The sequence below is a fragment of the Nicotiana sylvestris genome, chromosome 2 (assembly GCF_000393655.2).
Source record: "Nicotiana sylvestris chromosome 2, ASM39365v2, whole genome shotgun sequence".
Lineage (NCBI taxonomy): Eukaryota > Viridiplantae > Streptophyta > Magnoliopsida > Solanales > Solanaceae > Nicotiana > Nicotiana sylvestris.
Window position 1 is genome coordinate 29181652 of NC_091058.1, and position 18662 is coordinate 29200313.

General features: G+C 34.9%; 1 protein-coding gene across 2 annotated transcripts; it reads right to left on the reverse strand.

The window, feature by feature from the left end:
* Positions 1-471: 471 nt before the first annotated feature.
* On the reverse strand, positions 472-12317 carry LOC104228235 (katanin p80 WD40 repeat-containing subunit B1 homolog KTN80.1). 2 transcript variants are annotated; one of them, XM_009780671.2, is made up of 18 exons: positions 12037-12317; positions 11530-11660; positions 10241-10358; positions 8938-9164; positions 8757-8859; positions 7998-8068; positions 7093-7167; positions 6864-7007; positions 6547-6724; positions 5615-6130; positions 4895-4951; positions 3906-4783; positions 2994-3119; positions 2736-2810; positions 2526-2638; positions 1717-1833; positions 1534-1602; positions 472-915 (listed from the first exon to the last, which is right to left on the reverse strand). In XM_009780671.2, the coding sequence occupies exons 1-18, from the start codon at positions 12059-12061 to the stop codon at positions 855-857; spliced, it is 3084 nt and encodes a 1027-aa protein (XP_009778973.1). In that variant the 5' UTR covers positions 12062-12317; the 3' UTR covers positions 472-854. The 2 variants fall into 2 exon arrangements, with proteins under 2 accessions (XP_009778973.1, XP_009778974.1); XM_009780672.2 differs by having other exon boundaries at positions 8938-9169.
* Positions 12318-18662: the final 6345 nt, after the last annotated feature.

Genomic DNA, 18662 nt, shown 5'->3' on the forward strand with positions numbered 1-18662 from the left:
ATTCCGGAATATAAACGCATATAATTTGATTCCACTACACTGAATTCTGCCAAATCCGCTAACTCATTGTTGGATCTACCATTCTCGAAATTTTAAAAGTTCTCTAAAACTTATCTAGGAATATAGTCAAGAAAATGTTTAGAAGATCAAAGGAAAATTGTAGTTAAGCTCAGATTCTGTTGCGCTATTTTGCCAAAGGGATTAAAGTTTGCGAAACAACAACAACAACAAAAAAAAAAAAAAAAGACAGAGAGGTTGTTTCTGACAGACCCTCAGATCCTCATTTTCTTCTATATGTCCGAGACCTTTTGATTGGTGTCAATTTCACTTGATATCTAGTGTCTTGCCATTTCGAATATCAGTAAGCAACTTTAATTCTTCTCCTAATATTGCACCAGTTGACCACTGAAACTTTATAGTAAACTTGAGAACAAAATACAATATTTCGAGTTTCGATAGCAGAGAAAAAAAGGCGTATGAACATATGTTTCATTGATAAAATGATGTAATATACATCCAATTTTTACTATTACAGATACATGTACACAACTTACATATGGATACATACAGCCAGGAACTTTAAATATGTTCATGCCGTATTTGAAAGAAGACAGCCATTTGTCATCACCAAAAGGTTATATGTCTGAGAATTTTACAGTTGCTCCCAAACCAGTTGCAGTGGCAGAGGATAGACATTGCATCTCCTTCTTGCCTGTTTTCCGCTACTACAAGGTTGTTGAAAATGGTAGCAAGCGTGGAAATCCGACAAACAAAATTGTGGAGTCCAAAAAGAGCCCATCAGTTCGATAATATCTATACTAGCTAACTTCCATTCTGTTGTATGATAAACTGGACTACGATTCTTGAAGTAGGAGATTTAATTGTAATGCACCTTTTGCCAACAGACCACTTCTCCTACAACAATAGAATGTAAGCAAAACTTGAGTAGCCAACAAAATCAAGACACAAGGACTCTGGGCTTCTAGCTGCTTTAGATATGTAAGAAAAGGAGGTAAAGATATCAACTAGAATTTAATCGACAACAAGTTGCATCAATCTTGAATATTTCAAAAGTTCAACACACACCTATCAATTAGAAATCAAGCCTTAGGCCCCTGCCCTCCAAACCAAACATATTCAGACACCATATCATGAAGCTTCGGGACTCAGATCAGTAAGCTTCTATCATGGAAGTAAACATATTTCAATGTACAAAACTGAAGATAGCTGAAAATGATTGGAAATCCACCCTTTAATAATATCCCTTGTCCAATGAAGCCAGAACCTAAAGATGTTCATTACTAAGTTTGAAGTTTGTTGTGCATCATTGACTATGAAGCTTGCTTTCAACACCTTTAATTGATGATTCTCAAACATGGTGCGGCGCTACTAGTCATTTTTCTGACTTAGAAATTCTAACTGAAATCTAGCAACTCTATCCCAAATCCAGAGAGCATGAAATTGGACCACCCATAAAATAAAATCATAAGAGTAATTATAATAATGAAAAGTAAAAAGTGGATTCTTAATTACCTAGTAAGTGCTGGAAGTACTTTCTGTATATCTTGGAGATAGGCAAAGCACTGTTTGCAGCACTGGATTCTGTTTTAAAGTGTAAGAAATTAGAGACAGCCAGACATGCAAGTATTTTGCATTTACTATCACCCAAGCAGAAAAATGAAAAGTGAGCTGCCTAATCAAGTTAAACAACATTACCTTTCTTCTGCATGAAGATCAACCCCTACAGATGGAGGTGCTGCAACGGCTGAGCGAACTACCGGCCCAAAGACTGCAACAAGTTTCAACAGCAGCTCCAGGGAAACATTTGCATGCCTGTGGGAGGACAAAAAGGACGAAGCATTCAACATGTAAAGAAGAAATTTTTTTTTAAACAAGGGAGAAGTATGAAATTTAACAGTGGAATCGGGAAAAATGTTAACAGTAGAATTCCATAAAATCAAATAAGTGTAAGGCAACCCTACCACATCCACATAGACAAAACCATGAAACTTAAAGCTGCTAAACCATCTGAGAAAATCACTTTTATCTTCTTAGCTTCAATTGGAATTTGGACCAATTCAGAACCACATTAAACACTGATAACAAAACCACATAAAATATCAAGGTTTGAGAAGACTTGTATGTCATTGTTCATTCTCTTTTGTTCCAGCCTTCCAAAATTATTTATTTCCGTATTTGATAAAAAATTTAATTCCACAAGATGGAGAGGAAAAAACCAATAAAGTTATTTTCCAGAAAAACAAAACCACAAATGGCTTGATTGGTCACTCCTTAGATAATGGTATAAAAAAATAAAATAATAATCACCACGTATAAGGTAGTCATTATTAGAGCAGCACTTTAGTTAATATTTGAAGGAATGTCAAAGTGGAAGCAAAGGCAGACATGTCACAATTTTCGACGATCAAGAGAGTGGAGTATGAAGGCAAACTATTATGACTTTGAGGAGGTAAATAAGTTAATACATAGCAAACAACTAAATCATGAGTTGCATCACTACTTACCTTTCTACCTTACTATCAAGTAAGGTTAATAGTACAGGCAGCAAGCAGGAAAACAAATCCAATGTGATAATCTCCATTTTATCTACGAGGACACTAACAACATCAGCTTGTACCTGCAACAGGATATAAATTTAAGAAACACGTTAAAGTATTTGTCAAATATAATATTTGGGAAGAGGTCACGACAAAGAAGTTTCAATGAATGCTCACGGAATGGTCTGGCAACTTCCTCAAGGCATTTATAGCACCCCTAATGTCATTCCGTTCCCAAAAGTGACGAACTACCTGAGAGGTTAAAAGACTATACTTGTCAGAGGCTTCAAGCATTACAATATGACAAACAGATATCCTATATCATAAGTATCAAACAGAAAGATCTCCAAATTTCCTACGAAGTCTGCATGCCACACTGTTTTGAAACGCGTACCCAGAAGCTTCAATTACAAACAATCATCAGCTAAATGTTACCTGCAGCTTTGTCAGGCGAGATCTAAACGAACTTAGTAGCACATCATGGCTCTGCATAAGATCTTCAATAACAATATTATCATTCTGAGCTGACTCACGCCGTGCAATAGTCTGCTGATCTGTATTCTGCATGTATGCGAAAAACAAAGAGTTGGGATAATGTTGTAATTACTGCACGAGCCAACCATCATCTAGTTTACCAAATATAGATTGAAAGATTGAAAGATAAAGCTGCAATAGAGTCAGTGTTACGAGTGAAATCAGTTTTGACCCTAACTCCACCTCCATTTCCATGTCTCAACTTCCGAGATGGAAGGGGAAAACAAAGCTGGGAAGCAGAGAAAAAAATATCTTCTCTTTTTATTTTTTATTATTTATTAATGTGGTTATTTTTGTGAAAATTCTCCAAATCACAAAGAGGAGAGGGTGAGAGACTGAGACCAAAGGAGCTAAAGGTTCTCAACTTCCCACAAGTACATGGAGAAAACGAGAAAAAGAGCTTCATTTAAAACATCGTTCGTGCTTCAAAATAATCCAATTCAAAGCTTAATCAAAGAATTGTTTTGTGGAGTTCTACCATGAAGAAAAAGTTTAAAAAAGATAATATACTAACTCCTTGTACTGGTAACTCTTTAAGATACTGTACAAGTATATTATCTGTTTCCTCTACTTGCACTAACTAGAATTTCTTATGTTCACAAAATCAACAAGCACTTTTAGCTATTAAAGATTTTTTTTGGGCTTGCATGATTTACTTAGCAGTAGCACAGTGCAGGACATGTATATCAGCATTTGCACCATTACTTAGAACATAAAGGTATGTCTGATACACATAGACCAAGCAATATCAACATATCAGCAAAACAGAACCACGTAAGAAACAATCAAGTATAGGTGGCACAAGCTCAATACCAGCAAAGGGGCTGTCAATGGTTCCTCAGCATTAGAACCAGAAGACAACAAGCGGAATGCTTGTGCTTCCTCAGCTTTAGAACGAGAAGCTAATAAACGTGATGTTTTAGCTTCCTCAGTTTTTGAACGAAAAGCTGACAAACGGGATGTTCTTGCTCCGGTTCTAAACTTAGAAACAGGCATTGGGGATGCTTCCAGTTCCTCAGCTTTAGGACGAGAAGCTGGCAAACGGGATCTTCTTACATTCTCAGGTTTAATCTGTGAAGATGGCACAGGGGATGCTTCTAATTCCTCAGCTTTTGAACGAGAAGCTGGTAAACGGGATTTTCTTACATCCTCGGATTTAACCTGTGAAGCTGGTTTAGGGGATGCTTCAAATTGCTCAGCTTTGGAATAAGAAACTGGTAAATGAGATGCTCTTACTTCCTCAGATTCAAACTGAGAAGCTGGCATAGGAGATGCTTCTAACTTCTCAACATGAGAAGCTGGTAAATGGGTTGTTTTAACTTCCTCAGATTTAAACTTAGAATCTGGCTTATTGGATGCTTCTAATTCCTCAACTTCATATTGAGAAGCTGGCAAAGTACATGCATTTGCTTCCTCGATTCCAGAATGAGATGGAGGCAAAGGGCGTGTTGCTTCCTCTGCTTTAAAACGAGAAGCTGTCGAAGGGGTTGTTTCTGGTTCCTCATTTCTTTTTTTAATAAAGGTTTCTGGTTCCTCATCTTTACAACAGGAAGGTGCCAAAGGGGATATTTCTACTTCCTCAGTTTTAGACTGAGACACCACATCTATCTTAAGGATATCATCCATGTTCAACCCTTCTCTTTTTTCAAACCTCTCAACCAAACTGCGTGTCCTTCCTCGGACTACTGCCACTGCCATTTTAAACAAAGGATTGATTAGAATTCTTTTGAATTTTTACTTCAAAAAAAAAAGAATGTTTTAAAAATTCCTTTTGTTATAACATAATTTTATCATATAACAACCTCCATTCACAAATTTAACCGGATTTAACTCTTTCCTGCCTTCCAAGGCCACATTACCTGAAACATAATGGAAATAAAGTCAATATTTGTTGTCATGCTTGTAACTTGTGCATCTGTATGTGCACGGGAAAAACCAAATACAAAACTTTAAAGCATTACTTTTGAGTTACAACTTTAAACCATTGCTAGAGAACTAAAATGTCGCCAAACCAGGAAGGGGACACAGCGGCTTACGAAGTATCAGGCAAAACCAAACGAGGATCATTCAGACTGCAGGATTTGCAAGCTAATTATGATTTTTCAAAAAACATCATACATCAAACCACTACTCAGGTATAAAATAATTAAATTAAGACAATCTTATCTCCGAACGCTAGTGAAAGACCAGACAGGAATTAGGTATAGTTTAAATTTTGTTATTTCCTTCAAGATGAAGAAACCTACAAGTAGAGCAAAAATCAACAGTCCAAAATTAGCAGAAAACCTAGAAAAGAATAATAGAGGGAGAATGCAGAAGCAGAACACTGTGCAACATAGAAACAAACCTATGTTGCTCGGACTCTCCGAAAATGTGGACGGATACGTGTCGGATCCTCCAAAAGTAGTGCATTTTTTAAGGATCCGACACGGGTGCGGCTACATTTTGGAGAGTCCGCGCAACATAGAAACAAACAATAGAGCTCAAAAGCTGATTCAAATAAAGAGCATTTTAGAACTAACGGTTCTCCTGATTATTTAGCAGTGGTAGCAATGATACTTTCTCTGGCTCTTCTCCACCATGCCTGACAGCTGAATCTTTTGCCTCAAAACATTCCCTGGAACTATTATCTGTCATACGCCTGCTATCAATATCTGATTCGTTCTTACAATCTACTGTACAAGGCAACTTGTCAGTCGATTCAGACTCGAGAGTCACAGAAATCTTCTCCATATCGAATTTGTTGTTGGACAGGCGCTTTATGTGAGACGGCTTTTGTGATATACCACCACTTGCCCTGTTTGCAGTAATAGATTCCCTTCTACAAGTATCCAAGTTCTTTGCCTCTGGAATATCACGTGGCACAACACTGGGGACGATAAATGATTTACTTACTGCCAATCCATTAGTTTTTGCAGGTAAATCAATGGCAGAATTAAGCTTCTGGCTCGACTGTTTCTTGTTTTCCTTATAATCTGAAGGGGGGACCACTTTTGGAGAATGAGAAGTAACTTTCTTTATGGTTACAGGATTTTCACCTGCAAAATGAATTTTTAAATGCATAGAAATTAGAACTGCAATAAATGTGGACATGTAAATTGATAATTGTGATGCTAGATGAAGTAGAAGAGTTATCCAATAAAAAGTTGCATTTTAATAACTAATGAAGAACTATGACGATATTCATCAAATCCTTCTATATAAGAGTACATCAGTGGCAAGGTCAGATCTTCTAATTACCCAACATTATCAAGCTAACCATCAGTACACAGACATCAAGTTGGATTTGATATCAGGTAATAAATTACCCAAGACCATTCTATTTCACCCTATGAGTATGGTTATACTTGAACAAGATGACAATTTTAGAGTTCCTTAATGCCAGGTTGTTAATTTTCTTTTTAGTTTTCATGGTCTTTTTTGCTTTTAAGAGGAGGATGTAAAAACAACTTACTATCCACATATATATTCTTTATTTCTTTGGAATCAATGTCAGGTGATGTGCAGCGCAGACTTGAATTAGAACTTCTGTTGCTTCCTACTCTTTCTAGACGACACTCCACATGTTCCTGTTTCTGCTCCAAGTTACTTTGTCTCTCTGGAGTTAAACCAGCTCCATAGGGCTCAATAAGCTGACAGGTAAGAGCACAAAAGTAAAACAAAGAGTAAAACCAATGGGGAAAACTGATCTTGAAACATATGGGTCAAGTGTAAGCCTAAATTGCAACCATGTACAAGATTGACTTAAGCTTCAGCGATCAAGGTAATTACCGAAATATCTGCAACCCAAACACCAACATAGTTTTGGTAATAGGCACCACCTACAAGCTTCCCATCATGTATGCAGAGATCGCTTAAAGTCGACCATCCCATTTCAACGGAGTCGTGACAAATTACAGGTTCCCATGAATAAACCTTCAGGTCAAAGGTGGTCAAAAATCATCAGAATTACTTGTTTCAACAATACAATGAGAGCAATGCAGAATGCCAGGAGATTAACCTTCAAGCTATCATCCAGTCCACAGAACAGAGTCCTTCCATCAGGGTGAAAGGTCATTGATCGTACTCCTGCAGCCTAGAAGAGCATGTCAAACTTTCCACAAACATAATGTATCTGAGTAGATTAAATTTTAACATAATAAAAACAAATATATCAGGAAGCAACATAATGTCCGGTCTCATAACAAAGAATAATATGTACCAGTATCAATAATGCCCAGAAAAGAAATTATACAAGCAAGAGAATTTTTTTCAGATAGCCAGTTATTCTTGGTTCTACACCTGAGAAGAACACCGCATTCAATTGACCAGTAAATAATTTAGAGTGGGAATCAAGTCTAATGGCTTCAGCCCACCTATCCTTCTAATGCACCCAAGAGTAAAATGAAACATAAGGGGCACAAAGACAGCAGGAAATATTTCTAACAGGTAGATATCCCAAGACATTATGTATCCTACAGTCTCTTCCGATCATCCTCTGAGAGACATGGTAGAGAAGCTCGCATGAGATAACCATTTAGATCTTATATTGCTTATCCAAGAAAGAACCTCATAGTTATGCTCACTAAATAACTGCTTCAATCAATTCATGTAGTTTAACCAAGTTACTGGTGCTAAATCATGTTTGTAACAGCAAAATAAAAGAATATTTAATTTAGTTATATGAGCATTTTGATACAAGCTCATAACAGAAAAGCTAACAAGAAGGCAAACACCAAAAGGGAAATAAGTTTTAGGGGTATGTAGTCAGAGTTACTTCAAAGTATGAAATGTAAACAAATATCTCGATATGATTTAACAACCAACAAGCACACAACTAAGAATACCTTCCAAGATCTTGCTTTCACAAGGTGTAAATTTTTCCTTTTTAAAGAATAAAAAGTTGAAAGAAAATGGCATAGATACCTCGCGTCTGGTAGATCCAATCAATTCAAATGTTTCCAAATCCCAAAAGTTTACAGTACGGTCCGCAGAACCTGAGAACAACTCAAGTGTTGAAACAAGATCACATGGTAAGAGCTGGAAAAAGAAAGTATCTTTATTTGGAGAGAGACTAGGTACAAAACTTTATTGAGATTTGAGAATAAAATATTTGATCCTGTTGAACAATACAATCTTATGACGGATCTGGTTTAAAAAAACCATCATAAATGGACCATAACAAGATTTTCCTTATAATAGATGGAGAGCTAAAAAAAAAAGTTATAACCATTTTCAACTCTCAAGTACACCACCACTTCCCAAATTGTTTTGAAATTCTCATAATCTGACCAATGAAACAGTGAAACAAGCCCTATTGCTTCTTAAACACGCACCTTCTTCCTGTGATTCCTTTATTCATCTAAAATTGACCAGATTTTCATTTCCTATCGAAGGTTAAGCAAGTACAAGTATTTATTACAAAGGAAGGCAAGAACCCAGAGCCTTTTGGCAAGCCGATAAAACTAAGTGGTACATTAACCACTAAAGTAATGATAATGGATCCTATTTTTAGAAGATGTAGAATCACAACTGGAATTTGAAATAAACCAAAAGAAAGGTTAAGGACAAAGGTAAGGAGAATCATCTACATCAAAAGAAAAAGGTAAGGGAAAGAAGAAAGCCAGACAAGAATTTGTTCAGAGAACCAATTCTATGATCGGGCACAGAATTTTAAAAAAGTACCTGTTGCCAGAAGAAACTCAAGTGGATGAAAATCTATAGATCGAACATGCCCTTCATGGGACTTGAAATCATGCAAGAGCTTTCCAGCTGTTAGGTCCCATACCTGACTAACAATAAAGGTTAATACTCTAGCAAAAAAGAGTCTACTAATGTCACATCTTTTTGCCAACTTAGGAATTACCTTCACCACATTGTCAAATCCACCAGAAACCACCCAGCGGCCATCAGGAGAGAATCTAATGGTACTTATTCCTCGAGTGTGACCTTTGTATGTATGGATGCACCCTTTCTTTCTTATATCCCATAACTTAAGATTAGTGTCCATAGATCCAGATGCAAAAAATTCACCAAAAGGATGGAATTCACAAGCCGTGCAATACGATCTGTGTCCATTAAGGGTGCGAACCACTACACTTCAAGAACATTTACCAGATTAGAAGTCAACCTAGACATAACTTGCTCATCTAAGAAATAACATCACATAATTTAGTTAATAAGCAGATAATTCAACGCTTGAATACGTTCAGTTAAGTATGACTAATATCAATCCTGAAATCATAAAGCAAGTTTCTTGTCTAAACTGAAGATCCACATAGATGCTCTTTCAGTTCCATATGAGTTGATTCATAAATACATGACCATGCACCAAGTGTTAATCGCAATTAACTGTACAGCATAACATCGTGAAGCAGTTAACTTTCTACTTGCATAAGCAATCAAATCAACAAGTTGTTTTACGTAAAAAGCCGTTTACTCCCGTCAAGATGCACGCTTGGCTCATTTACACTAAAATCATTGGGCCAACTAGCCAAGGCAACTTTAGCTGATGCTTTCTCATAACCTAAGTTGCTCGGACACGGGTGCGGGTCTAGAGCTCGGATCCTTCGAGATGTAAATTCTAAGATTCGGGGATACTGATACGGGTGCAGGGATACAGATACTGATATGGGTGCGGGGATCTGGCTAAAAATAATTCAAAAAAATAAAAATATAAAAATATCTCTAAGTTATGAGAAATTTTGGGGAATACTTGCGTATAGCTTGTAAAGTGTGGATTTCTTTTCAATTCTCACGTTTTAGATAAGTAAAAGATTGATTTCCTAGATAAGGTATGCTATTTTCTTCAATTTTACCCTAGTTTTGGCTCTGATTTCGGGAATCAAATTGTATCTCGTGTCGAATGTTTCCGTTAGTTGTGGTCAAAGTACCCAAAATTGTTTGACCAGATCCGGCATGGATCCCACACCCACACCCACACCCATACTAGTGTCGTGTCGACACGGGTGCGGCACCTAAACTGCCGTGTCGGAGCAACTTAGCTCATAACTATAGGTCTAGCAGGTACTTAATATGTAGGCCAAATGCTTAGAGGATAACACATCAAAGTCATCAAATAAACATTTAGAGCACATTCACTGCAACACTTAAAGAGTAAAGCTAGTTCAAACTACAAAATATAGAGTTAAAAAGAAACATCAACTTACTTTTTGTTTCTTCCAGATCCCATAGCTTTATTACACCTGATGAAGATCCAGCAAGCACTAGAACCTCTGCTGAGTCAAAAGCTACAGATTCTACTGGACTCGTGTGACCACTTAGGCTCTGCACAATTGTACAAAGGCAGACCTATTCAATCTCAGATAACTAAGTGAATTAAGATAAATAAAAATAAGATCATGTAGCAGTCACCTCTTAACATCACAGTCAGTCAACAAATAATTCCATGCATTGATAGTTAGATGAATTACCAAATCACCAGACACTCGAAAGGTTTACAGTTTCCATATATTTTTTCTTTTTTTTCAATGAGGGATGTGTCCGGGCTAGTTTGCGCGCACCTCAACTATTCCACCAGGTACCTGCTACTTACAACAAGCAAAGGTACCAGGTAACAACTCACAATCTCGGCTTAGGCAGATGAGAAGAAATCACCTACTCCCTATGTTTCAATTTATGTGCAAAGTCTGGATAAACACGGAGTTTAAGAAAGAAAGGATGACTTGAATGGTCATAAGCATACCATAACATTTGTGTAGCTATAAGACATTTGAAACTTGTGCTCATAAACATTACATAACATTAGTATGGTTATAAAAGCTTCTCATTAAGGCTAAGATGGGAAGTGAAATTAATTTGTTGTCAAATTTAGAAAGTTGTCATTCCATTTTAACAGACAAAATAAGAAATGTTGCCACATAAACTGAAAGGAGGGAGAAGTATCTTTTGCCTCTGCTGGGATATGCTATATAGTTGCATTCTTTGTTATAGCACAGGTTGTAACCAACACATTAGTAAGACGAATGAATGAAAAAATTCGGAAACATGTGGTCCACATGTTTCATGTTTCGGATCATTCAAAAGAAACTGCAGGACTCTGGCATTTTCAAGCTGCAGCTCAAAACTCAACTGGTAAAGACTCTTATAAGGCATCAATAAAGGAACAATGTAATGTCACCTCACTTAGAACTAAATGGCAACACTAACAATTTCGAAAGTTCCCTTCCCCGTCCAAATTGCACACGTTATGCTTGATTCCTCAATCATCACTCATTCTAATTATCTAGACTAGGATTCAACAACAAAAGCAGCAGTAACTCTTCCAGCATAGAAGGCATAATCACAATAGATCACCCATTTACTGCATTTTGCATTTGAATTAAAAATTCATAGATAAAGAAATATCTCATTGTTAAAGCAAACTCAAATATCCCAAATAAGCAAAACAACATTTCTCAGGAAAGTGAACTAGAAAAGATGGAAGTTTTGAACTCACGGCCGTGGATGTTGGTTTACCAATGGACCAAAGATTCACAGTTTGATCATCTCCACCAGTGAGAAACTGCCTACGTGTCTTCTTCCCAAATCTTAAACAGTTTACATTCCCCGAATGCGCCACAAATTCCTCTATATTCCATATTAGTCAAGTATCACAAACAACAGATGACGAAAAATTAAAACTTCTTCACATACTTGAAACTAAAAGAAAAAAGAAAAAAAGAATTACCCATTGAAGTTCAAAATATGCACCTACAACACCAAACTATTAGCTCAATCAAAAAGCATAGGGGAAAAATCAGAATTTATTAATATCAAACAAATTCAAAATTTTGAAGAAAAAAAAGATACTAAATTCCTCCTTCAATTTTCAGCTACTTACTACTATATAGCTTTGTATAATATTCTCAGATCAAATAAAAATAATAACATCACAGTAAGATTCAAATTTGAACCGCATTTAAGTAAGGAAGAAAAACCGAAGAGAAAAATTCAAAAAGGATACGTAATTTGTAGCCACGTTTTGCCATTTCCGTACAGCAAATCGGAAAGGTCGGTACGAGATTGGAGCACCGACAAATGGCGTCGTAGCGGTGGACGGCGAAGAGAAGAGTTCCGTTATGGATGACAGAGAGGAAGGAAGAGTGAGTGGAAAATCCACAGAGAAAGTTAGGAATCAATTTTGTCTGAGGGAAAAGGAAAAGCAGCTAAAAAGGGAAAGGGAAAGGGAAAATTCACACAACGATTTGAAGAAAGAAGAAATATTGTAGTTTTTACAAACTTCTGTGGTACCCCTTCGAAAGTATAAAGGTAAGATTCAAACAACAGTCACTCCAGATTTACTACTATAATTTTTAGTTTTTTACTGTTCTCTGTAATTATAAATATAAATTTCTCCCTGGGATTTTAGGGAAGAGAGGGTTTGGGTAGCATCAAAATTTTGCTGATATAGAATGAATATAAAATAATTATTCTTATTATAAATGCAGAAATATTTAGAGATACCGTAAAATTCAGAAATCGGTAAATTGTGAATAGTTGTTGTGATACAACAATTACATTTACGTGGTAAAAACTTACCCACACCGGGTGTTTACACCAAACCAATAGATATATGACATGTGTTTTGTATATGGACTTCAATCATTTAATCATGGTAAGTTATATGCATTTTAATTAATTAAATTAATTAATCATGGTGAGTTAATATAGTTTGGTGTAAATAACCGGTGCGGGTAAGTATTTACCCCATTTACATCCCCTCTCATCCCAAAAAGAATTTAAGAAAAAAGGAAGAGGGAAAAAAGAAGAAACGAAACCCCTGATGTTAGATCTGTTTGGATAAAATTTTCAGACTAGGATTTGTTTATTCTCATTTTTTAACCGGAAGACATGTGATTTTAACATTATTTTCTGGTATACAATTATTGCAGAATCTTTGTTTTTCAATTTGAATTAAAAATTGTTAGTTGTATTGACTTGTCCAAACATTCTAGCCACTAACAAAACCAGCTTTGGTGGTCAAGGACCATTTGTCCCCTTTTAACGTTTCTTTATCGTTTTTGGTCTTTAATATCGAAAATATTATTTTGAAAAATGTAGAAACACGTAAATGGTAGGTGGAATTTCATTTTAGTGTAATAAAAATTTATATTTTATAATAAAAAGATAGAATATATTAAATAAATAATTGAATCAGTGAGCAAGTTACCCAATTGAAGAATAACAACTGCAGCCTGAAATTTTTTCAAAAAAAAAAAAGAATAACGAATACAATAGTAGTCTTTAAGAAGAATAAATATTTGAATTGAATTAGCAGACAAACTTCCTATATCATCCTTTACCTACCAGAAGAGAATAAATAAATTGGCAATATTTCATATAGGAAATACGTAATTTGCGCCTCTAAAGACAATGGAGGGAACAGAGATTTTCTTAATATTTGAGAGTTTAAATAATTATGAAGAAGTACTTTAAGACCTAATTTTTGTTAAGAAAGCAATGTAATGTATATTAGATGTTCGGTTAAGTTTTGTCTTTATCAGAAAAATATCGTTTTTGAGCTTTCAAGTCAACTTTAATAATAAATTAAAATACTCATAGTGTAATTAGATAGAGGCAATTCAACAAACTCATAATCAATTACGTTGATATTTTTCTTTTTAATTTCTTTTAAAAATGAAATAAGATAATCAATTACGTTGATATTTTTCTTTTTAATTTCTTTTAAAAATGAAATAAGGAAGTTCGAGATAAGAGAAAGAGAGAAAAAAAGATCAGGTGAAAATTAATGAGATGAGGGTATTCAAGAAATGAGAATGAAAAAAAAAAAAAGAGAATTGAAACTTATATACTTGGAAAATATAAGGTTACAATTGTTTCAATAAGCTACTAGCTGTAAACTTCTGACTTAGACATAATTCGAACCATATATATGTTCCTAATAAGAGAAAATAATATTTAAAAAGTTATCGTGACCTTTAATTATCAATTAAAAATAAAATTAGTTATTGAGTTTGGTAACTGCACTATGTATATTTTTCATGTCATCTTTATCGGAAGAGGATTAATAGCCTGTTTTGCCAAGCTTATTTTTGGCCAAAAGTGTTTTTTTTTTTTTCAAAAGCACTTTTGACCTCAATTTGAGGTGTTTGGCCAAGCTTCTGGAAGGAAAAAAAATGCTTTTGAGGAGAAGCAGAAGCATTTTTGGAAAAGCAGAAAAAAATAGTTTCTCTCCAAAAGCACTTTTTTGAGAAGCACTTTTGAGAAAAATACACTTAGAAACATTTTTTTAAAGTTTGGTCAAACACTAATTGTTGCTCAGAAGTGTTTTTCAAACTAATTAGTCAAACACAAACTACTTCTCACCAAAAGTACTTTTGAGAAAAGCACTTTTAAACAAAAATAATTAAAATAAGCTGATTTTTACAGTTTGACCAAACGGACTATTAAGTGGTGAACGGTCATTGTCAACCCCATTAAATTAATTACTAATACAATCGAAATGATCCATTGATGCATTTGACTTCTTTTTGAATAATTGCCTCGAGATTAATGCCTAATCGCTAAATAATCTGCAGATATCCCAAATTGTGGTAGTCTACCAACTTTGTAAAAAAATGTTGTTTTAGTAGAATATGATCGTTATTTCTAGTAGTTAAATAAAATAAAATATAGGTTCACCAGTTCTATGGCTAAAGAAATAAACTTTTACCATCACTATTGTTGTCATCATTAGGACAATAATTATGGGATTTTCCATGCATAATGTTATAGCCAATAGAGAGGGTGAACTATTCTTAGTGCAATTATTATAACTTGCTAAGAAGTAAGAATAGGTATGGGGCATTGAAACCTCTTAGACTTGAAGTAAAAGGAAGCAAGGAACAAAACTAACTTATGAGTTATGACTGCATTTCTAAAACACAATAATTCATTTAACTACTTAATTCCAAAAGTATGAATTCTTGATATTACCAACTGGTATAAGAGTTTGACGCATATGAATTATTTGGTAGGAGAGATTAGAGATGTAAGATCAATTCGTTGTGCTCTGCGGAGGGTCTGTTTCCTGTCTTCCAGGACGCTAATCCACTCATGGATGCAGCTATAAGTGCAGGATCGATGGGAGGCACAAAAAGCAGCCAGGGTTTGCGAATTACATCAAACACAATTATAGATTAGATTTAATGTAGATCTAACATTTAATTGTAATACAAAATTGATTGAGAACAATATTTCAAAGTTAGATGAATTTTTTAAGCAAGGCAATTATTGATTGTAACAAAATCTGAGTTAATGTGTTGTTGCCTGCTTCTTTGGAGGTTTCATGATAGTTGATCATCATGCTTGTGAATGTTCATTGTATCACCTTTTAATGAATTGCTTTTCACTGTGAACAATGTGCCATGTTCCCTTACCATTATCTTTTCTATTTTTCATTTTGTCATATCAATGTTTTTTAGGCCAGTTTTGCCCACTGCAATTATTTCGTCAGAGTATTTGTTATTTTTTTATCAGTACATGCACGGTGTAACTTTTGTCCACCAAAATTTAGATATTCTCAAAAGAAATTACTACTGTATTTTTTTGTCTATATTGGAATTCTAAGACCATCTCCAACTCAACATCATCTTTGACGCAAATACTATTTTGGTGCAAGATTTGATGTTTTGGTGCTCCAACCCAACACCATTTCTTGCACCATATTGGTATGTAAATAGTGTTACATCAAATTTAGTGTAACACTAATCATCAACACTATTACTATTCATCAATATTTTATTATTGTCTGTTATTATATAACACTTTTAATTTAACATATTATAAATTTTGTAATTACATATACTTTTAATGCAATATCTTTATAATATAAATTTACATCTTAATTTTGATGTATATTTTTATAAATTAATATTCATATATATTATTTTTATATAAAATTGTAAGTTAATTTTACTATAAGTTATAATTATATAAAAATATATAACCACAAAAAATGAAAAGTAAAAATCTAAATATAATATGCTATTTATAAATAACACAATGTTCACTAAATAACATAAAAATAAATATTTAATACAGTAGTAACTGACATAGATTATAATTAAAATTATATTAGATAACATAATGGGATGAGAAAATTATAACAATAATCTAGTACTCTGGTAGGTCGCTTCCAGATCCACCAATATCATTAAAATATTGAGTGTATGATGTGGGTTATTATTTAGCTGACGGTGTATATCCAAAATAGTCTACTATTGTGAAAACTATTCGTGAGCCACATTCTCTAATGTTTTGTACTTCAATACCACACAAGATGGGGGGGGGGGGGTGATTTGTGTGGTGGCCAATTTTTCGCTTAAACTTCTTATGGAAGGACCTGGTTCTTCTATGTGTTCCTTCTGCTACTGTTGCGGAATAATAAATGTAGAAAGTAAAGAACATAAGTATTTTTACGTGGAAAACACCCGACTCAAAAGGTGAAAAAACCACGACCTACTACTCAGTAGGATTTTCCCCAACATTTCACTAAATCACTGAGCCAAAACAGCATCTACAAAACTCTTTGTAAACCTAAAGATTACCTCTAATCCCGTTGTAGCACACAACCTCTAACTGTTGCGACAACTTCCAGTTAACTCTAACTTGAATACTCTGAGTACCTATTACTATTGCCTCTAGATAAATCTGAAAGGTACAATATAAAATACCTGCTACAATTGAACAAGAAATAAAGAAAGACACAAAAAAACTTTTTATGGAGCTAGTTCTTCAATCTGGTTCATATAGCTTCAGGTTTGCACACTTGAATCACACACGAACTGCTTGCAAAAAGCCTTGCTATTTTGCTCTCAATTCACATTTAACTTCTGCGTTTTTGTGCAACACATGTAATGTAAGAACATCCTGCAATTTATAGAGTCAGTAAATGAAGAAATAACTTGAGTTCTGATGCAACTCTTCCTTAGTGGAATAGTTCTAGTTTATTTCAACTTCTAACTCCTTCCCTATCTTGGATAGTGTTCTCTTTGATTAAGGAGTCCTTCTCCTTATCAATTACGCAATCTTTTTCGATCAGGAGATTTTAAATACACCAATTTAAGCTTATCTCCTTCACGTGCATCCCACATGCTCGAATCTGCCCGTTTTTGTGCACTTGAGGGATGGACATGGTTCATGCCTAAGTTCCTTTGTCAGTATTCAAAACTAACCTTTACTAGGGCCAACAAATTTTCCCTTTTTGATAATGACAAACTTTGTGCTTTTCATAAGCTTAGGTCATGTTTCAACTCAGCCCAACATCAACATAATGTTAGAAATATTTTTTCTTTTTATCACTTATCATCAAGAACCAGGTACATTAGGTTATAAACATCACTGTTCAAAGTGTAAACATCACTTGCTTAAAGCACAACTTTTTTCCCCCTTTTGGCATAATCGAAAAGTTGCATTAAAAATATAAGATAACCAAATTTTAAAGCTTACTCATGTCTACTGGGGCTACTTCAAATTCAATCATGGATTAATTATCATAGATCAAGCTAAGAATTTTAACCATCAAAGAAATATAAACAAACAGTTAGAGCAAAAACAGTGGATTGCATTGATATTGATAAGATTCTACCATAAAGCATAAGAAGAAATAAAAATACTGAAAACATGAGCAAAAGAAACAAAACGTCGCGAACTGGGTCACTGGTTGATCTAGACTAGGATAGGAGGCTTAAGGCTGGGAAGAATTAGGTGCTTGGTTTTTGACTTGGAAGAGTTTCAGCATACCTTGAAGAATGCCATCGTTCTTCTCCTTTTCTCTTGCCAGCTCAGTTCTGAGAGCATCTCCCTTAGTCTCTACCTCAACCAACCTCTTCTCCAACCTTTCAATCTCAGCACACTTAGCCCCACTTTCTTGCACCAAGGCTCTAACCTTGCTATTCACTGGTACCTTTTTGGATACACTAGGTTCTTTAAGAGTGACATTGACTTCATAATCGCAAGCAAGTAGAGTATTAACCCAAAAATCATCCATGCTTGTAATAACCTCCCACTTTTTCATATGTACATTTAAATATGCAAGCACAATTGTGAGAATGAAGCCATAGGGAATGGTATGAGTTTCGGTGACATTGATAACTCTATCAAGAAGTTGGATTATAGCTTTCAGTCACTTTCTTCAGCAGGTATGCGAGGGTTTCCTATACAGATGAACCAGATTCATCTCTCCAAACAACTATTGCACCTGCGTCTTTAGTTAAACTTATAGGAGTGGGTAAAAAATCAACCACTATTGTCCCCTTTCCCCTCACAGTACTCCTAGTACCCTTGCTCTCCTTTTTTTCTTTTTCATTTTTACCACCAACTTCTCCAGATTCAGTAGTCTCAACACATGCTATAGATCCTACAAATCTATTCTCCAAATTTTTAGCAAATTCAGAAATTGTCTCAGGAGAAACTTTAGAATCAGAAGATACCTGTTCAGTTTCGGAAGAACCACTTTCTTCCCCCTGAGTAATAGACTTAAGAGAATCTAGGTAGTTTAATACGGTCAGGAGTCTTGAACGTAACTGGTTCACTTGTAACAGATAAGTTCAAAAGAACTTTGGTATTTGGTAGGACTATGCTAATGAT